The sequence below is a fragment of the Haplochromis burtoni genome, unplaced genomic scaffold (assembly GCF_018398535.1).
Source record: "Haplochromis burtoni strain Fernald_Lab_line unplaced genomic scaffold, NCSU_Asbu1 Contig_95, whole genome shotgun sequence".
NCBI lineage: Eukaryota > Metazoa > Chordata > Actinopteri > Cichliformes > Cichlidae > Haplochromis > Haplochromis burtoni.
Genome location: NW_024582456.1, coordinates 594,689 through 616,978, shown reverse-complemented (window position 1 = coordinate 616,978; position 22,290 = coordinate 594,689). Strand labels below are relative to the sequence as shown.

The window sequence follows — 22,290 nt, the reverse complement described above, 5'->3', positions numbered from 1 at the left end:
GCGTAAGTAGCTGGTGGTTTGGGTGGCATGCACCACTTTTTGCACCTCCAGAGCTGCACGACCAAAAAGGAGAATCCAAAGAGTGGATCGCCTGCCAACAGCATGTCCGGTGATTGGCTGACAGACAGACTCAGGCATGGGATGCGCACGTACAGCTACACACATGCAAGCACTTTCAAACAGGAATGCAAAGAAACATCACTAAATGCACTATAGAGCTGGAACCCATCAGATACAATGAGATAAACATTTCACACCACAAACACTCAAAGTGGCATTTTTCTTAAGTCATGATTTTTCTGTTTTCTTCCCATAATAAAGACTTTGAGTGAAAGCAGCTACGGTTACATGGACATAAAGGAAGGAATTTTAACAGTGTGATGCTACTGATGCTACAAGTCGTTTGCAGCATTCATCTACTATTCACAGTCCGTCTTAAGCTAGATGCAATTAGTTACATGACCTCATCAATAATTCTTTTCTGCAGTATTTGTTGTGAGACAGAAACTTAGAATAACTGAAAGACGAGGGGTCAATAAATATTTCAGTCTCGCTTGGTGCTTTGCAGAAGCACGGTGGATTGATGAGTGCTGAAGGCCGAGAGGCCACCAGTGACCCCGGCTGCACACTGCGAGAGGGCTCCAACTCAGACCCGGCGCTGTCTCTCCAGCTGGGATCACAACACAACGATAGAGCTCTGGTTTCAGATCACAAATCTGGCCTGGGGGCTGGGACAGCGCTCCCCCTGTGATGCTGGGCCTGCAGGGCCAGCATTAAGGCAGACAGAAACCCTGGGGGGGGGGGTCAGTCAACCCACCTACTCTCAGGAGGAGGCAGCGACAAGCACAGAGGCCAAAGACTGATTGGGGCGGCCTTGGAGCACAGATTTGCTTTTTTAACTGCTGAGTTTGGGTTTGAGCCTCGGCCTACTACAGCTATTTCTGTTCAACGGGGTTTCCAGCGAGCTGCCCCCAGAGGCAAATTCTGCGCATAAATAATGTGCTATGAGGCCAAGAGGTGGAATCAAACAATACCGCGCGCCAGAGGAGGAAAATTTAGATGAATCGAGCAAACAACTCGGCCTTCACCTGCAGCAACACATTTTTCTTATCGAGGTGGAAATATAGAAATTTCCATTCAGACACAACTAGAAAATCACACGTGCCAAAAAAAAGACAAAGACAACTATCTTATTTTTAAAAAAAAATGTTGTATCCCCTTATCCATCTCTTTCATAGACACCAGATCATTTTTCAGCGTTTTGGAGACGTGGAAATTCCCAGGAAGATGTATTGTAGCAACTTTCTGGGAAATATTAATATCCAACCAGCAGAGGAAAGGTAAAGGGAGAAGAGAAGGGATCGGGGGTGTACAGCGGGGGGGTGGGGGGGTTACAAACGATCAGTATCACGGCACGGTACCTGATCATAAAACGCCTCGTCTATTCAGCCCTTTCCAACCCACTGTGCACTTTTACCTCCCTGTTTGACACGTTTTTTAAGCAGAACACGCTGGCTCTCTCCTAAAGGACAGTGGAGATTTTGATGGGTGCTAAGAGCCCAGAATCATCCCCCCCCCACACACACACACACACACACTCCCTTTTCATAATGGCTGCACTGCAGATTCTCCACATCTGCCTTGCCTTACATCGCTTAACCCTGCTCTTACCAAGCCCCCCCATCATCTCTGCCTCCCTCCCGTGTCTCCACTCCCCCATCAGGATCATCCAAATATTTCCCCTCGCTGCTTTTTGAAGCTTCTATAGGTCACGGGACCTCATGCACAAATCATGCTGGCTTGCCGTGGGGGGGCCAGTCAGAGAGGACGGGAGTGAGTCAGACGCATAGAAATCCAATCTGCACTGTTTTCATACGGAGTTATTTTTCTTGCCAAGACAGCCATCACCAATCAGCAGCCGGTTCTAAACAGCAAGTTTAGGGAGCTCTCGCTCTAGATGCCGGTGCTGGCAGCTGATCGCAACCATATTCCCCAGCCACGCCAAGGGGAAGACACGAGGAGTAAATTCAGAGAGCCCTGACAGCCTGCAGTGGTTTAACATGGGGGTTAGCCCCAAATACATAGCTCTGGGTTTATGTTGATGGATGGATAACCAAATCCATTTCACTGTTTGCAATAAAACATAGATGTTAGTTTTTACACTGTGACACCACACTTGCTATGGGTGCTGAATTACGACGTACTGAGAGAGCAAAAAAAATTCAGGAAGCCATCAGTTTTTAAAGGTTGTATTTTTGAGATGCAAGGGAGAGAAAAAAAGGAAAAGCAAAGTCAGATACACAAAGATAATAAAGGATTTATCAGCTGTACGGTGTGTGGGCACAGGAGGTTCAATATCTAATGCAGGATTTTCATAACAGAGGATATTGGACAGGCCCTAAAACCATGCCGGTAAACAGGACAGACAGGGGAGGATGAGCCAGTGTGGACCTTCCCTCCCACCTGCAGAGCAAAACCAGTTCAGGGTGAGAGGAGATGCTGGGCAGGAATCTGCAAGTGCTGGTTAAAGTAATCACATTGGTCTCACTGCATCTGATCTGCAGTCTAACAGACTTCCAAACAGTTGAATGAGTAAATAAAGTGCCCCAGGGGACTCCTGCTGGAGATGGATTACCACAAGGGTGCACACACAAAAGGAGCCGAAGCCCCACAACCCGATGTGAGCTGCAGACAAAAGCCTTGCACTGGACCTCGACCAGGGAACTGGCAAACTTTATTAATCTCATCCTAGACTGAACCTCCTGCTACTGGAATTTATGCACTTGTAGGCAGGACTCATGCTTGCTGTGAATCTGAGCAGGTACACGCTCCGTGTGTGTATCTGCTCAGATTCACAGAGATAGGTACACACGCAGGTACGTGTCTGTGTGTATCTATCTCTGATTGTGTGCATAGGTAGGAGAAAATCCCGCGTGTGGTTTGTACTGTGCGCAGATGCTGGTGCAAACTTTGAAACATGCTGTCCTGCAGATGCAAAAATGTGTGCCCCTGTGTGTGAGTGTGTGTCTACTCGAGTGCACAGACCACATAAGATGACTCTCATGCTCACTTGGCTGTGTAGCTCGGGTCTTGAGGGGACTAAGGGCCACGGCATTCTGTAGCCCAATCCCACCCCGGCCCCATTCTTCCCTCTTTCTAGGCCTGACACAAATAAAAGGATTAGGAGCCCCCGTTTCCGTCAGGCCCTCCATTCAAAACAAAGCTCCGACCAGCTTAGTGTCACACTTAATGATAAAAGTGCAAATCTCTGTCAGTCACTTTGGGCAGGAATACCGGTATTTGGGGGCTAATCTCATTTGATGAAGATTAAAAGGGTTAAAAAGAAGACAATGAAATGTGTTATGATGCATCTGTGCAAAGAAATAAATAAAAATAAATAAATAAATCTACACTGCTGTAATTCAAAGGACCAACATAACATGACGAGGTGCTGAAATGTGTCTTTTACAACGCAGTGTGAATGAGAGGCAGTGGATCTTGCTTAGATTAAAGACAAAAGACAGAAAGGGGCTGAGAGAGAGGAAGGAGGTGCCCATGCACATGCGCCCACACCCTCACAAAAAAACCCAAAAAAACGTGGGGTGTATGTAGACAAACACACTGCTCTGCCCATTCCCATGTAGAGCTAGAATGTGTGACGTGAGTGTGAGAGTAAGCCTTGGGCACACAACAGTCTGAATGCAGCACTTGCCACTATGATGCCAGTCCTCTCCAGTGTATCTGTGAAAAGCCTACGTGTTGGAAAAACATTCCAGAGTGGGATCACATATACACAGTTGGGGCCAGCGGCAATATCGCGAGCCAGCAGCAGAGGCCATGTCTCAATTTCTCATGCCCGTTCGACCTGCCAGCCTGAAGGAACAAGTGTGGCCTATTTCCAGGCTATAAAACCAGACAAAAGATGAAAAGATCTGAAATGTAATCAGAAGTGTTGCTAATAATTAGGAACTGTTACCCTCTCAGTGGCACGTGGAAAACGATGCGTCCTTTAAAAATAAGTCATTATAGTAACTGCAAAAATCCGGCTACTGAAAATGCTTGCTGTCCTGATTTAAACATGTAATCTGGGAAATCAAAATTGAAAACATTTGCTGAGCGTGTGTATTTTTTCGGCTGGCTACTTTAAGGAGGCCATTACAGTATTTCACTGATTTAGCCAAAATCTAATTTGTAAATTGCATTTAATGGTTTGTGGTTGTCGTACTTTTTGTTATGAAGAGTTGTCACGCTGTGAAAATAAACCTGAAGGCCCGAGGACTTGGAACCGGTAATGAAAATCCCTGCATCGCCGAGTCGAGGGCTTTCTCTCGACCGTCGCTGATTAGCATTCCCGACTGACTGACATGTCCCACTGGCTGCCTAACTGCTGGCTTTAGGAGATGAGGTTAAATTGTGGCTACCAACAAATTGCACGCCTGAGTTCCTCTGCACCCCTCTGCTATCATCCAGTGTAATGTGAGCACACCAGGCAGATCCCTCTGCAGATCCTTCTCCTCCCCTGCACAACAGCCCCCCCACACAAAGCCACAGAGACCTCTTTCCACATCCCTTGCCACCAGTCTGGCCTCTAAAGTGGTGATGGGCATTACCGTGGCTGAGCCTCTGTGGCTTCCCATAGCGTCCTGCAAAGTGCTTTGTGCTCCAACTGTTGCTACACACACACACACACATACACACACACTACTCATCCCCTGCACCCAGGGAGGACTAAAACACTGGGGGGAAATGCCTTTAGAAACAGGAAGATCAATGACATCACTCGATTTGATAACAAAATACTTGAACTTGATATTTACTGATAATGTCAGAAAGCCACTGGCAGACAAAACCAGTGAACTCTTTATGGATGTAACTTAAAAACGTACAACACCTTTTTTTTTAACATGTAGAGCTCACGGAAAAATTAAATATCACACTTTATGGGAACTAGAAAGGACAACAAAAGAAGAAGAAAAAACCCACAGATGCTGGTAGTGATGCAAATAAACACACTTTAACAGGTCTTTTTAATGGTCTAAATGTGTTTCGGGGGCGGGGTGGGGTGCACAGTTAGTAAACCATGAGATGACAGATGATGCATCCTAGTATGCTGCTGGGACAGGCCGAGCCATGTTGACATAAAACCCAATACTTCCTTACAGAGGAACGGGCCAGCTTCAGCTAGCTCCTTGCCGAGCACTAAAAAATCCCAGCAAGCTGAAGCAATATTATCCAGTTTTGTGTTTCTAACATTAGAATTGTCTCTCCGTAGAGGTCCTCTCTTATTTACCCAAGAGCAGCAGCTAAAGACACATTTTTATCCTTTTTAGGCAGAATTAAGGAATAAAAAGTTAAGGAAGCCTTCCACACACAAAAAACAGTAATACACACTCGCATCTGCCTGCAGAGCTGCCTGTGAAGCACTTTAAAATACACAAGGACAGTCTTTAACTGCAAAACTACCCAGCTGCGCTGGCAGCACAAAACACATCCCGGTGGCTTTTTAAAAAAATTATTTTTATTTCTTTATTTTTTAAATGTTTGCTATCCATATAGTGAGTGTTCACAAGTGCCAGGCCACACGGGAGTGTCGTTGTGAGTGTAAAACACACACACGCACACAAAATGGGTGAGCTAACACAGAAACCCAGCCGTCAGCATCTATCCGGCACACACACACACACACTGCTGCCGCTGCTGCGTCCCAAGCACGGCTAATTAAAAAACAACAATTTCACAGGAGGGCGCTCCAAACTGTTCTAAAAAGCACCTCTCAGCACACCGGGGGATCGTCCTGGAATACATGGGAGGTAAGACCAGTTTTGGGAGCTCTTCTTTTATGGCTTCATCACCGCTGTGTTTTTCTACTGCTCATACTACCGTGACCTGAATTAAATTTAGCCTCCAGCACGTGAGGTAAAAGATTTCAAAAAAAGAAATATGCAGGCTGATGTATTTGGATGGCTTACAAATGGAACATTTTAAAATAACATGTTGCTAGACAATAAAAGTTTATAGAGCATGAGGAAAAAAAATCCACTATGAAATGAGAGGTTTTTTATGCATCAGTGGCACCCAAAAGTAGGCGGCGCGGTGTATAATATAGTTAGTTAATGTTATGTTTTGTAGATGGAGCCTATGGCAGTTTCTAACAAGACAGTCCATTACAGGGGTGTTGTCCAACACTTGGGTTCAAATGATAAGCCTTATTACACGGCTGCTTTCAAAGCATCTGCTCGGCTAGAAGAAAAGCCCCCCCCCCCCTTGGGGAAAAGATCTCTCTCTTTCTAATGATGTATAATTGACCTTCGAACACCAGGGCACAACAAACTCGGTTGGATTGGCCCGATTCCACACTACCTTTCACATACCGCGTGTCTCGTTTGAGCTTGTTGCTCCTCCACGACTACACCTCTCGTCCAACTGACAGCTCTTTGCCCTCAAAATATTCTTACCGTAAATACATTACATTTAATTTTTCATTTTACCTCACATGGCGACGGCCTCTTTAGGACTCTTAATACCATCAAAAATATTCCTCATTCAAAATAAATAACAAAACAGATAATGGCGAGCACAGGTCAGTTACACACACTCGTGCATACACTCTCAAAGCCAACATATGGGAAAAAGACTAATAAAATCCAATCTTGTTACTATATAATTGCACTATATGGAGCAGGTTGTGTTGAACTGGGTTGGTGGGAGTTTTAATAATACAGTACACAATTGTTTTCCCCTGTCTGCACTTAAACCTGTTCCAAAGGTGTGAAAAAAGACTGCTTGCCAATTCCTTGATTTATTATAGCTAGTGAGAGCTGATTACGGGGCATGAATCAGTTGCTGTAGGAATGTTATTAGGCACGTAGACCTCTGTATGGCTAGGAGCTCTCTTCGCAGCCCAAAGCAGTTTGTGGGCTGAGAAATGCATCTTAAATGGATGTCATAAAAGTCAAAAAGGTGCCAATTACATCTTTAAGTATCCCATCAATGCAAATGGAATAAACAACGTTAAAAAAAGAAAAAGAAAAAAAAGGCAGGGACTATACTTGTGTCGGTGTCAAAGACCAAAACCAAACCTGGGAGGAGTTAAAACAAACAAACAAACAAACAAAAAAGGAGGTGGGAGAAGAATAAAAGACGTGATGAATAATAGCGTGTGAGAGCAGGACGGCGCCCAGCAGGTTGTTGCGTTTGGCTGCAGTGATCAGCTTTGCCACACAAGCTCACCAGGCAGAGAGGGAAAAAGAGGGAAATGGTCAGCTATATTCCAAATATGGTTCCTCAAGAGCATATCAGAAACTAAACGCCAGGCAGTAGACACTATCAGGCAGGCAGACAGAGCCTGCCAGTCTTGGCACGTCTGTCTTTATCTCTTCTTTTTACACACACCGAATTCATTTCAGAAATTCTCCAAATGGACAACGCTGAAGCAGGCATGAGAAAGAGATCCCTTCTCCCTCTCTCTCTCCCTCTCGCTCCCTGCCGGACTGTCTCAACTTCCAGGCACCTCTGAGCCGTGACGCCGTGACTCTGGTATCCCCTAGTTACTGCTATGAATTTTCCATTGTTATCAGCCGACTACACTCCTGTCACAGAGCTGGATGAATGGCACGCATGGCAATAGATGTAACTCTTTGTTGCTTGCACGGTATCTAACAGAGAGCCATAATGTCCCGGTAATCGAAGTAGAATTGTTAAAAAGGCCGGACACAAAAAGCTGAAAATTTAGTGACAAGCATGAAAAGCGCTCATGCGATGAGAAACACAGGCCACCCCAGGGTCCTCATAGGCCAAACAGCAACCCTCACTATTGTAATACTTTTGTTATTTAAGCTCAGTATTTGCTTCCCTATATCTGCCATCTCTGCTGGTTTGTTATAATTTACTGATTCCATTCACTAATTTATTCTGCTTCACAGTCAATGCTCATCCTGCTTTAAGTGTTTGCATGGGAAAAATTTAACACCTGCAATTTAACTTACATTTTTTAAAATGATTTCTGTCTTATGCCTGAATTAAAACATAAAGCTATTGTAGCTTTTAATTAAAAAAACAATGTGACAATTCCTTGTAGTTTTAAGACTGTACTAGTCTAATTGCACAAAAAATAAATACAATTCTCCTTTGTTTTAAATATATATATATGAGCATTAGCTGTAATAATAATTATGGTGTTTTATTTTCTCAAGCAAATGTCCAGATGAACAATCTGCACTCAGTCTGCTGATGTAATGCACGCCAGTATAGCAATTTAACTTACAGCCCCTTTTTTTTTTAATTGTAATCATTATTATTATTATCATTATTATTTAGATATTTGGAAAAGCTGAAAATTTAATGATTACACCAGATTTATACATGCATGTATATATAATTTTATGTATGCACTTCGAATCGCGGTTGTGCACATGGCCGAGCTTTTAATTATAACCTCAGCTTTGCAGGTTGGTGTAATTCTGTGCAATATTTTGCGCATATTGCTTTTCAATAAATGGTTAAATGCCTGCCACGCATTTCTAATAAACCAAATACGAATAAGAATAGTTGGAATAACTTAAAACTGTAATAATGATATTATTATTATTATATTATTATTTTAACTAGTAAAATCTGATTACATCAATGAAAAAAAGTGATTTAAAGAATGAAGGAGCTGATCGGAAAATAAATCGTAAGAGCGCCGTAGTCTCAGACTACGTTTTCCATATTTGAAAAACTCTGAGGCGGCTGCTGGTAAAGTGAAAATGTATGACAATAAGCGGAAAAAATAAAAATCAAGACTGCACCACGCCTGCATATTCTCGGGCCTGAGTGGGATCGCATCCTTTTGCTATAAATGCATCCGCTGCGAAGAGACAAACGTGGAAATATCGTGGGCCAGTGTGACAATAATAAAGCCAAGTACACGACAATAATATATGACCGCTAATGCGAGCAGCCCGAGTGCGAGTCTGAGCACTCTTATAATATTAAATATATTTTTTTTTTCTTAACAACGAAAAGACATTTGGTTTAATTCCGTTTTCTTTTTTTTAAATAAGCATTTTACATGAAGTAAATATAAACCAACGGAGGAAGAAGCGATGGCAACAGGTTAGTTTAAGTCTCCTTATTTCCACGGTTACATCTTTTTAAAAATTCAAATAGCATTTACAGCTGAATGACGTTTCAGGTGCACTTTTGCGCACAGGAGGCCTCTGGGTCAGGTCAACAGAAACCACCCAATGTACCCATTTTTGAAAAAAAAAAAAGATTTAGAAAAAATCACTGAATCACCAAAACAATGCGAATAAATGCACACAAAGAGAGAGAGGGAGAGAGAGAAAGTGAGACAGAGAGGGAGGGAAAGCGAAAAGTCCTTCCCGGAAACTGTGCTTACTGTTGGTAGTCGTGTTTGCAGTAAAGTTTCCTTTCTCTGAAGTAACAGCTGTTGGTGAGGGGCTGTTGACACACGGTGCACTGCAAACACTCTTCATGCCACGAGGAATCGTTGACTCTCATCAAGAAGCGGTCGGAGATGGGACGCTGGCATCCTTCACACACGGATCTGTGATGACATTCAGTCCCTGGGAAAAGGCACAAGAGTTTCCCGTCAGAAAGAAAGGAAATAGGCCTGAATCAAGGACTGCAATAAGTGATAACTGATAAAAGCCCCCAAATCACTTCAGATTTTGCCAGTCTGTTTGAAGAAATCCGCTGAGGTTTAAGATATTATTATAAAGGAAACAGGGTTGTAATTGGTTTTATTTACTCTTCATATAAGGCCCGAATTACGCCTTCATCCAGACTGCAACAATAATAGTAATATATATATAGAGAGAGACATTTTTTAAAGGGGCTATTTCTCTTTATCTGGATCTGTTATTATATCCATTTGCACACATGAGTGCGACCTTTCGTCGATTTTGCATACTTTTGAACTGATATCAGGAAATAAACAGCAGTGTGGGCGCATGCAGAGAAAAGAAAATGAAATATTATAATGACATCCAAACACGAGCGTTTGATCGCGCAGATCAGAGTAATTTACACAACAGAAAAAGAAGACTCACCGAGCATAACTCCGAGTGTGGCTTGTCCCGATCGCAGGGGGTGATCTTCTATTTTAATGCCGTCTAGCATGATGCACGTCTCGGACTGTTCACCCGCGGAGAGGCGCTCCAGTGACACCAGACCTGTTGCAATATCCATAAGAATACGGTCAGACGTGACACGAAAATCCCGGGCACACAGAGCTGATCGGAGGGGGAAAAATGCTGTGTAGGAAGCCGTCTGAGATCCGTGTGGGATACAGCCTGCAGCTCGGAGGAGGAAAGGGGAAAATAAACTAAACTGTGAGGAGGAAAAACTCGACTTTGTGCTCGCAATGGCTAAAAGGTAAAGGCAGTTAAAAGCTGGCTATGTAAATCCCTGATGTGTCAGAGAAGCGTGCAGGAAGACAAAGCTAATAAGAAACTGTGGAAACTCTGAACAGTCACCTGTTATGATAAGAGGACCGAGGAAGCTTTATCTTCTCGCCCCTAAGCCGACGGGAGAAGTCTGGAAAAATGTCTTCACGGGATTACAGTCTCGCCAAGGAAAAAAGCGCAGAAGTAAAAGTTGAGAACAAATCCAAAGATAGTATAGTGTGTGTGTGTGTGTGTGTGTGTGCGTGTGTGTATGAGTGTGTGTGTGTAGGATGTCCCGGCAGTAACTCTTTGGAAGTAACAGAGACGGTTGGTTGGTTGTGCCCCTGTCGCTGCAAAAGTCTGAGATCGAGATTGAAGCGAGTAGATCCTCCCACTCCTGCATGCATGGCTACACTTTTTTTTTCAGTCCTCCATTCACTGCTATTGGGATGCTATTGGAGCAGAGTACAGTGAGCTCCACACAGTCCAATAACAACACACAGACAGGCAACCTAAAGCAGACAGCCCAAAGTGATATTTTACTGAGGCCTGACCTGCCATCATAGCAATAACAACAACAACAACAACAACAACAATAATAATACAGATAATAACACAATTGAAGTATTATTACATTGTGTGGTGGATTAAATAATGCGCCTTTTTGATGCCATAAAATGCCCTCCGTGGACTCAGTGGACATTTGTTATACTGTGAAAAAAAATGCATATGAATTTAGGCAGTGTGTGTATGTGTGTGCTTGTGTTTCCACGCTCTTTTGTGTATTGTCTCCAGTGGAAGCTGCTGTTGCCTTTCAGCTGATGCACCTGGCGATCAGTGGCGATAACAGCGGGCTGTCCGGCACGGAGGTCGCCTCTGCCAACCACAGCTATTCATCTTAAGGAAGGTCAGAGAGGAAAAATAATAAATAAATAATAACTGACACGATCTTCCTGACAATAAATACAACCTTCTTATTTAAGAACTGATCTTTATTTTAATTTTATTATTATTAATATTATTATTTAATGTGAGGATCCCACAGCAAAACAAAACAAACCCCCATATTACAAATACTTGAAATTATCAGTTAAAAAAAAATCCACGTGCTTTTTAAGGTACATTAATAAAAACCCATGAATTCAGATTTCACAAATAGAAAAGAAAATCAGACATTATCAGAAAAAAAAATCCAAGGTGCGATCAAGATGTTTAAAAATCTGCGGAGGGGTACCCTAATGCACTGAGGCCTGCCTGAAATTACAGGGCTGCTAATGAGATCGTCCACTGTGCCCCGTGACACGCTGCGTGGCACAATGTAATATACTTCTATAGCTACACACCCCGGGTAGGCAAAAAAAAGAGTGGACACATGGAGAAGGCCGGTAAACAGTAAATATTATATTATAGTAAATATTATATTTATATTATACTGGGGTGAGCTATAGCTTTTTGTGGACTTTATTTAAAGTGTCATAACGGTTCCACGTAATAATAATATTAACAATATATTTTTAAGTAAACTGTGCAAATAAACAGGTATTTTTTTTTTTACATAATTTAATGTAATATTTCCTCTCAGGAAAAAAAAAATGGACCCTTAAAAAAAATCATATGTCAGTATATCACATCTCCACAGCCAGTGTTTACCTTCAGTCCAAAGGCCTGCTGTGTGTTGTTTCTTACAGCCTTTGTGAAGCATCAAGGCGATGACCTGTAGCCCAGTTTGGTGAAACAGAGAAGAGATTGTTGGCGTTGCCCTCTGCTGTTCAACAAGAGAACAGCTGCCGATCACTAAAACACAGGCGCAGAGAGGAGATTTCACCAACAGTGGCAGTTTTAGATGGATTTATCCATCGCAGAAATGTTTACAGCACACCGAAATCTAATATAAATATTTAAATTCGTTGCATTTCTCATCGGAGGACTCGTGTTCTTGCTAAAATGAGGACATACCTGCCACTCATGAAGTCATCCACCCCCGGTTTGCTTGGTTTCCTTCCAGCGCTTCTATCAACATGGGGTCAATTACCTCCGCCCACTATATTGGATTATCTTACCACTAAGCAGCATTAGGAGCGGAGGACTACCAATACAATATAATCAATACATTTAAAGAAAAGGAAAGGAAGAAAAGCATGTGATACCTCTCCTCCCTCCATTCATTTAGCAGTTATCGGCCAGGTCACTCGCGTGAATGAGGACATCAAACATTCATTCAATAAATCAATCCGCCGACTTTCAGCCTGCGGTGTTTTAATGAGGCACTACATGACAAGCCCTCCCTCGCCTTCCAGGGCGGAAAAAAACGTTGCAGCAGGTGTGCAGAACAGAAAGCAATGGTCCCTAAAGTTAGGCAATTTACTTTAAGCTAAGCAGAACTGTTACGTCCATCGGAAAGGTAAGAGATCATTATAATGCGCCCTCAGAGAGGCTAACGTTCCTGCAGGAGTTCGCTGTAATTCTGGTTTCAGGCTTCACTTAATAATTCTGAAAGTAAAAACATTAAAAAAAAGAAATAATAATTTTAATAATAATTTTCATTTCAATTGGGGAAGTAGCAAAAACGTGATTCCACACTGGAATTATCGCGGAAGGAAAGTTTTTTTTCTTCTTTGAAGCAAAATAAAACTGCGGTTTTTGCGCAAACTTTTGCCTTCTATATAGTCAAACTTTTCAATTTCATTAAGGCAGAATTTAAAAAAATATATAAGGAAAGTGCATAAGGAAGAAAGGAAATAAATACAGCCCACTCGCAGGAGTAAAATTAATGTATCATAATTAATCAGTGTAGGCCGATTAAAAAAAGAGAAGAGAAAGCCTACTGCAGGAAAGGGAATGAAATAATTACGATAATTTCATCAAATTAAAACACCGTTTTAAATTTAATAAAACTGAAATATGGGCACAAAAATTACGGACAATCGTTCTGCTTTAATTACATTTACACTGCGGTGTGTTTTTGGGAGGCACTCACAATTCATTCAGTTTCCAGCTCAGAGGATAACTCCAGCAGTGCCCGGCCTGCTCTGCTTAAACCCGGAGGCTACAATCAATGCAGCGACGCAAAGTCTCAGAAAATCACCTTTAAAACGTAAAACTATAATCCATATCACCCCGCATGTGTGGGCCGGTAATACTGCGCTGCACATCATCTAATCCCCACTTTTCTTTACCATTATAGGCTCATTTATACTAAAACGCTCATATTATTAATTATTCCTAAAACAAAGCTCGCCGATAAGATTTTTTTTTCTTTAGAAAAATAAATAAAACACCTCAGCGAAATTGGGACGAGCATTTCACATCCTCAGAGGTAGCAAACCAAAGTCATAATGGCTCCCTAAATTGCAGGGCTTGAAGACTTTGATAGTTAACTCACTTTGATCTTTTAATGAGTCTAAGCTCTCCACGATGCCCCCTTTTTTTAAACTCGAACGAAAAAAAAAACCGCTCACACACACACTTCCTTTATTTTTTTTTGTTGTTGCTGCCGATCTGCACTTCAACACCTACAAAACCTTCACATTGAGCAGCAGCGGGCAGTTTCTGAGCCTAGGGAGACTCTGAACTGGGGGAAGAAATGTGTCATATTCTTCTTTTGTCTTTTTGGCCATTACTGTGGCTGTGACAGAGTTTCAGAGGGAGATCACTTTAAAAAAAATTGTTTTTTTTTCTCCCCATCAAGTCAACGGACAGGCTGAGCCTCGTGGATCAACAGGGAGGATTATTATAAAGGTTTGAGCGTCAATTTCCGATCAATCAGCGGTAAATTAATTTGGGATACTGAATGTTTTCTGCACTTCTTCGTTGGTTTCATGGGCTAAAAAAATTCATGCAGCTATAATGTGATTTCAGACAGTGAACAGTCAGTGAACCACTGTAACAACAAACAGTGAGACAGCCCAGGGCCCCATCGGCCTGTGAGAGCCGGGATATAGGACTACTAAATTTACCTCGCTTTTAAATATTTATTTATTTATTTATTTGTATTTTACATGCCATTATTTTAAATACTATTCTTCAAATCGTTGGTGTAGTTACATAAATGTTACCATGCAGGATAACAAAGGAGTCATTTGAACTGTCTTTCTACCCACTCTGTCACATTTTCCCGCTTTTTACTCCACATTGAACCACACGGCCTTTCTTATTTTATTGAGGCAGCCCCGCCATCACCACCACCCCCAAAAAATGATAGCCCAGTGCAGGATAATCCCAGCTCCCAGAGGATTAAGCCAAAGTATAATACAGCACTGTCAACTCATGGCTAGATTTGTTTATGTTATGATTTATTGAATTCTGCTTTTTTTTCTCTTCCTCCTCCACTGACAAATTTATTGAGTTCCTGACAAATGGCCTGACAGGCCCGTGTGGCAGCAAGCTGACATACAGCTTTTATAGTCTTCTTCTTAAACCCCCCCCCCCCCCCCCCCCCCCCCCCCCACCCCCCCCCCCCCCCCCCCCCCCCCCCCCCCCCCCCCCCCCCCCCCCCCCCCCCCCCCCCCCCCCCCCCCCCCCCCCCCCCCCCCCCCCCCCCCCCCCCCCCCCCCACCCCCCCCCCCCCCCCCCCCCCCCCAAAAAAAAACAAAAAACTACGGTAGAAATCTGTTTACCTGCGTTTAGGCTACATTTGCTATGACGCAGTGAGCAAATTAAAGCTGTAATCGAATTAAGCTAATATGTAAAAAATATAGTCCCACTTTCTAGCCACACGCGTATACCTGTAGCACTTCTAATGATATACTGGATGTATTTTTATGAACAGTAATTCAAAGTTGAGATTATTACTATCTGTATTTGTCTACATTTCCTAAAATAGGAAGCAAATCTTGTGAAAAGTACGCTGCTAGCCAAAAAGCATCGTTTAAGAACGTTTTAATAAGTCGCCGTCATTTTTAAGGCGCACTTACACGCAGCGCTGTCGGTTTTCGTGACGGACCGGCTCATCTGATGACAGTGATCCACGATCGAGTCAGATTTATGCACCTGGTCTCCTGACTCAGTCCGGACACATATTAATTCACAGCTATAAGGCGACGCTGGAGAGAGAGCCACAATACACACTATCCCAATGACAACAGCACCCCCTGCTGGACAAAACTAACAAGTACAACAGTGGCTGCTCATCCACGGCAACGTTTTATCGTCTCTTAAAGGTACATTAACACGAGAACGCAAAAGAACAGGTTAATACACATTATTTATTTATGTACTGTAAATACACTACAGTAATAAAAGATAATGTGATGTAATGTTTTCTGTAAAACCAAGTGAGCACAGCGTTTTAATTTTGCTTTGACTAATTTTGTTATTACTGTGTCTGGCTTTCAGTGAAGTATATACATATAGTTTTTATTTATTTATTTATTTTTTTAACTTTATGTTTGTCCTACAAGAACTCTCACCCGTATACTCTATTCTATTTATGTATTTATTTACTTATTATGGGCGTCCAAAATGTTTAAAAAGTCCTTGCTTTAATTCTTACGAAGAAATTTCAATGTATAGTTCAATGTCCGTACTTCTAATAATAAAATTACAATGTCTTATATTATTATTTCTGCATTTCTTTTATTTCTATCAATTTATATATATATATATATATATATATATATATAATATAACATCATCATTTTAAAAACAAATCTAAAATGTATTATTCAGTTCAGTCTGAATAAAAAACATGTAACTTCTAACTATAACTATAACAGCAAAGAAAGCCAGCTGTTTTTTGTTTGTTTTAACAATAAATATAATTTTTTAAACTATTTTACTACTTATATATTATAAATAAGTACTGAAAGCATGTTTCTTATTGTATTATTACCATATTATTGTATTATTTGTGTTTTATGCATTACTTTTCAAATTTTGCCTCATCCTACATATTGTTTTGATATAGTTTTTGTTTGTATTATTCAATCACAGTTCAGGAGACACAACAAAAAGCATGCACACCTTCTGTGTACTTTTGCAGAAGTCAAGGACCTCTCACTTGCGAGTTAATGTTGCACCGAGCATTTAATTACCAAAGCAAAAATGGCAATCTTTAGAGAATAATTTACTTAAAAATAAAATAGAAATAAATGATTAGTAGGTTAAGAGTATAATAGGAGCATATAACTATATGTAATTAATTCATGAATTTACATAAAGTTATTGAATTATTTCCCCTAAAATTTCTGTGATCATTTTTTTCTTTTCTAAATATAATTAATATATATATATTTTTTTTAACTTATTGTAATTTGGCTGCATTGATGCCAAAGTAAAGAAGAAAATAAACGTTTCCTTTCAACATCAATATAATTACTATCACTTGCACATCATAGATTCATAGTTTTTCTTCTTTTCTTTTACAAAAATGCAAATTGAATAAGGCCTCTTCTGCACTGGGTTATGCAAAATAATAAAAAACAAATATCAAAATGTTTCATGAAAGCCTAATGATTACTTTTCATTTTCGAACGGATTACCTCCAAAACATTTTAAAAGGCTGGTCAAAGTTGGACCACAGATGGCAACAGATGAACATTATGAAGCCCAGCAATAACAACATCTTTCTATTCTGTGATGTGGGGATCTCCCTCTTCCCTTTCTGTTTAACTTCACACACAGGCGATGGCCAAAAAGTCTTCATGTGAGCCTAAGCTGTTGAGACACATGAGGAACAACTTACTGCATGGCAATTTCAAACTAAATTAAACCATGGTCTCCAAATGTCTCCATCTGACGCACACACACACACATGTATTTGTGACTTTCTCTGTTGATGAGTTCCTAAAGAATCTTAAGCCTTCGTCCAACGAGGGCCATTAAATTTCCCATGCAGAGGTGCAGAGTGTGTGCAGTACCAGAACAAAACAATGAGAACACTTAAAAAAACACTTTAAAAGTTTGGCTTTAAAACATAAGCAACAGATGTTATATTGTCGTGGTGGAGGAGGATGCATGGTATTTGTTGTCACGTGGTTGTTTTCATCTTTATTGCAGAAGCGTCTCAGCTCAAGCAAGAACTGCAGCTCCTTTCATCGTGTTATTCAGTGGAATTGTCTTCGTAAAAATGTTTGGGCATGATTTTAGAATGTGTGCCATTAACAGCAACCATAGCACTTCATGTGGAATATTAAAAAAGTCTGCGTCTGTTAAATAAACTGCAGACTTTGTGGCTAAACTAGGCTAAGATACTGTCTCATGATATAGACCTACATATGAATGGCTCCTTTTTAAATGGCAACAGTTTGAGAACTCCATCCATGTTATGCTGCATGAGCAACAATAGATACAAAGAAATGATACCTAAAATGTGAAAAACAGCAATGGCAACAAAATATGCAGAAAATCTTCCAGGCGAGGCCAGCAGCCATAAAAAACTCCCTACAATCACACATCTGTATATGTGTGATTATTTCCCTGTCACAATCAAACATGGTGGATGTGTTCGCTGTGCGCGCGTGTGTGCACGTGTACATGTATGATTGCGGGTGTGTCATTAATAGGCTGCACTTCAGAGAAAAAGGTAGAAATCCGCCAGATGTTTTGCAGCTGGGTGGATCTGGTAGTGAAGATCTAGACAGCATCTGTCACGGGCGAACATTTCTAATCTGTCTTGAACATTAGGCAGAGAGCACTAAAAACCCATCACTGCCTGCTTGTGCGGCTCAGTTCACAACGTGTTCACCCGAGACTCTGAAGAGAAAGTTGAAATTAGATGAGAGCCAAACATATATTTATCAAGGTGAGTGGTAAAGGAGAAATTTTAACTACTACTTTTCCTGTATGGGTTATTATAAACTCCTGTGTGTGTGTGTGTGTGTGTGTGTGTGTGTGTGTGTGTACATATGTGGCTGAAAAATTTTCAAAAAGCAAAACAGAGGCAAAATGAAGTTATTAGGGCAGAGTGCCTGAGGCTAAAGACCGGGGCTTTGAACTAGAGATCCAGCAGAGCTTAGTGAGGTCAAGATCTGTCAAACAGCAAGCACAACTAATTTCACCGTGCTCTTCTGGAAAGAGGATTTGGTCCAATAACCCCAGTTGTGCATTGTAAAAGCCATATATAAGCTTTTTCTTTTTAATATTTAAGTACAGTACACTTTGCCATTTGCAGTTTAACTTCATCCAGCCAATAAGGCTAAGACCTGTTACAGATAGATGCAGCCCTTTGTATTCTCGCTGAACTTTCTAGAAACACAACACGGATGCTTTTAGCTGACATACTTGGTGTTTGGAACTGTGGGAATCACTCCAAGCTGACCTTGATGCTCTCTAGATATTTCCATTCCTGGGTTCATGTGCCTAGTTACCAGTTGGTCAACCTCGTGCCCTGTGAACTGACCCTGTCCTCCCTGCGAGGTTTGAAAGGAAAAGAAACCCAATCCTCCAGGGAGCGCTCCGACTAACAAGAAAACTGCTGGCCCGAATCTCTCAGAAGTGCTGTGTTTTCCCACTGGACCACTTTCAGCTTAATAAACATCTTAACTAGCCAGAGGTCCCGCGGGAGCTGCTGGGAAATCCTCTGGGCAGCCACAGAGCTCAGGAGCTGGCCTTTTATTGCATCCAGGTGGCTGTTAAAAAATGCTGGCTGGCCATAAATGTCCAATAAAATGCAAGTGGCACCTTCGAGGGTGGACAGGGTCAGTGCACCTGTCTGTGGATGAAAACTCCATCCACTTTGCCTTGTCCAATCAGTTAGATGTCGCATGTTGTGCCATCACAGCACCGGTGGTTTACTGAGTGAGAGTACTGGGCCCGCAGGGTAGAGGGGTGGGGGGACGCAGGCCCAGAGGTTTAACATTCCTTGTCGGAAAGGCAAACAGACGACCACAAAGAGATGCAAGCAACTGCAAGACGACTCAAAAGTGCTGCAAAGAGTGACCAAAAAATGCAGCAAACAGATACAAAACCAAGTGCAAAACAGATGCAAAAAGATAGATAATGATCATAATCCCTTGCAATGTCTTCAGTCTCAAAATGACTACAAATGAGACCCAGTCAAAGCCAGTCAGGGTGCCTCGCCTCCATGCAGGATGAAGAGGCTGTACCGTGTTGGCCACGTGGCAAAAAACAGCACAGGTATGTTAAAATGAAGTGTTTCTTCTGTCACAAAGAATTAAAACCATCATACTGCCACAATAATGCACAACGAACTGGTCAATTAGAGGAAAGCTCATTGAAATAGGGCCAGAGAACCGCCCGTTTATGTCTACTTGACACAAACAGTGGCAGCAGCCTCCCTTCATCTGTCCAGTCTGGTCCTTGTCCAAAGGGAGACTTAATTGTCCCGGGGAGGTTTTGGAAAGCTCTGGACGGTGTATTGAGCCTTTGATCTGACTTGAAAAGAGCTAATTGATTTCTGTGTTACAGGCAGCGTTACAGGAAAGGGAGGGGGGAGAGAAAAAAAAGATGCTTTCTGGTCATTTCACAACATGTGCCGAAATAACTGAGAGAAAAAAAAGAGAGAGAAAAGAGGCCGGGAGGGGGTGAAGAGAGAGATCACCTCACACCCGACTACACCCCTGCTCAATTACAATAATTTGACTCACATGGGCTGGCCGACCACGGCAGAGGGAGCGGCGAGGAGAGCTGCTCTGGGAGATCACTCACCTTGCCTCTAGCTGAGGTACGGAAAGACAGATTTGATGTGCGGCTTCCCTCTGAGTGCAGCTCGGGGGCTTGTTAAGATGGCGGCACAGAGAAGACCACACGTCTAACCTCTTGCTTTCAGTCTCAGTGGGGCACTCTAAAACCTGATGATGTCACCATGGAACAAAGAAACAAGAGGCTGACAGAGGTAAGCAGTAAAAAAGTACAACCCGAGCGTCTTTATTTCTTAGATTACACTTACTCATTAATTTTCCTACATGCTTTTGCTGCCCATGAAGGAAAAGCAGAGGTTTTGGCTTTTGAATAAACTCTGCGCTCCCTGTTTGTTTTTAATCATGAAAGTATGAGGTCAGCAAAGATAATGCTGGAGCTCTGCATCTTCTAGTAATGTGATTCGATGCATCACCTGCTTAAGATAGTCCACTTTGGGTCCATCTTGGTTCTGAGTGTGCTTTGACAGGCCTCCTGCCTTTACTGCTTCACCTCACTCAGTCTCTGGTCACCACAGCTCAGGGGGAAACAGAGCTGTCAGAGGCAGAGTGGCAGTCTAAGCCTGTCTTAACACAGCACCTCAAACCACCTCATAAATACAGGCTTCCTTTTCCAATTTCCAAGCAGCCCATCCAGCTCTGTCTACATGCTTGCTCACTGCTCCATGTCATGCACTGGGGTGTGAGTTTAAAAATGACCATGGGACATCTGGTCGACTCACAGAGGGTGGGGCTTTGATGTGCTGCTCTGCAGCTCAGTTCAACTTTAGCTGAGCCAAATCCTCCAGGCAGTGCAAAGCTATTGACTGAGAAGCCTTAAGTAGGTCTGGTAGGTCAGAGATAACTAAGGAGTTCAGGTGCCTTGAAACAGATTTGTCACGTGTGAAAAGCTTAGAGACAGCAGCTCCTAACTACTGCACCTTCATCTAAAAACCAGTGCGGTCCAAAGGCAGGTTGTTTCATCATTTCTCATATCACGAAGCCGAGCAAAAGGAGGAGTGAAAACATGTGAGGCTGTTTTTTGATGGACAGCACTCTCGAGGCTGGTCTTTGCCCTGCCTTTGCCCATCTGGAGCTTTCAGCTACAAGACTTCTTTTACCATGAAAGCAGAACTAGTGATAGGCTTCATCTAAACGTGCACATCTGGCCTCCACGAGTAACATCTCACTCTGCCTGCTGTCCATCTCCAGAAACAAAACCTTGTAACACAGAAAAACAGAGAAAGTGCCGTTTCTGCAAATTAGGAGCTGCATGTTTCAAAGCTGGCAGTATTCAAAAGTTCTGTAATTCCCAGCACTTCTAATGAAAATCCTATGATGAAAAGGAGATTTGCTGGGGACTTTTTCCAGTCAAACTTGGCGCTTTGGTGAATATATATATGTATGTATTCAGCTCTGGGCCACAATGGAGTCTGAGGCGCTCTGCTGGACAAACTATGTGATGACAGCATTTCTAAATTAGCCATAGTATTTTTTTTCCTCAGCATGATGCTTTCTAGATTAAAGCTTTTAGACTTGCACATATCTGAAACTGGTTCCAGTTTTAATGACCGGTTGTTATAAACCCGTTAAAATAGCTCTACAGATGTCCTGGTCGAATAGCAGAAGGGTATGAATAAGACTAATTCTTAAACTACAGTACCCACGGTCATTCTAATCAATCAGTTTGCTTACAAGTCTTCTATAATAATGCTCCATGGCACAGAAATAAGATATTTGCTATCTGTCATTTTTTAAATTACTAATTAAAAAATAATATTATCACCAAATTTAGTTAAAACAAAAAAATATAAAAAAAAACATGGCAGGGGATTCATTATTATAAGCACTATTAATATCAAATTAATCAAATACTTCATTGTTTACATACATTAATGATCACCTTTGCTTGTACAGTGTAAGTGTGAATCTGAAAACATACGCTGAACTGTATATGTGCACTTTACACGCAGCGGGGGACGGGGCTGTCACCGTGCTTACATAAGTGTCACCTCTTCACGAAGAAAGCGGTCCTCTGTGCAGAGGAATCCTCTGAAAAGAGCAGTCAAAGCAAACGCTCACACGGAGACATCACCTGTTGTGTGCTATGCTGGACACCTGCAAATATCAGAAGTCTTCAGTAATTCTGAATGCAAAAGTTCACAATGCAGTATGATTAGCACTATAAGACTCTAATTACCAACAGCGACATTTATCTATTCACGACTTTCTGATACTAATTACACCTGCACAAATGTGAGAATGGATTCTTTTGCAATTTAATTAGTTGCAAATTACACATGAAGAAAAAGGAGACAAGTTAT

At 41.9% G+C, this 22,290-nt stretch overlaps 1 protein-coding gene across 4 annotated transcripts in view; it reads right to left on the bottom strand.

The window, feature by feature from the left end:
- The window catches only part of lmx1bb (LIM homeobox transcription factor 1, beta b), a 52,803-nt gene extending 37,349 nt beyond the window's left edge, over nucleotides 1–15,454 (bottom strand). The window contains exons 1-5 of one of the 4 annotated variants that reach the window (XM_005926916.3): nucleotides 15,305–15,454; nucleotides 12,042–12,185; nucleotides 10,482–11,288; nucleotides 10,056–10,298; nucleotides 9,383–9,569 (exon numbers count right to left, since the gene is read on the bottom strand). In XM_005926916.3, coding sequence (XP_005926978.1) covers nucleotides 9,383–9,569; nucleotides 10,056–10,194 — 326 coding nt within the window. In that variant the 5' untranslated portion in view covers nucleotides 10,195–10,298; nucleotides 10,482–11,288; nucleotides 12,042–12,185; nucleotides 15,305–15,454. Of the gene's footprint in view, nucleotides 1–9,382; nucleotides 9,570–10,055; nucleotides 10,299–10,481; nucleotides 11,289–12,041; nucleotides 12,186–12,347; nucleotides 12,849–15,304 lie in introns of those variants that run through there. The other 3 variants (XM_014335055.2, XM_005926917.3, XM_014335054.2) reach the window with 3 other exon arrangements.
- Between the last annotated feature and the right edge of the window lie 6,836 nt (nucleotides 15,455–22,290).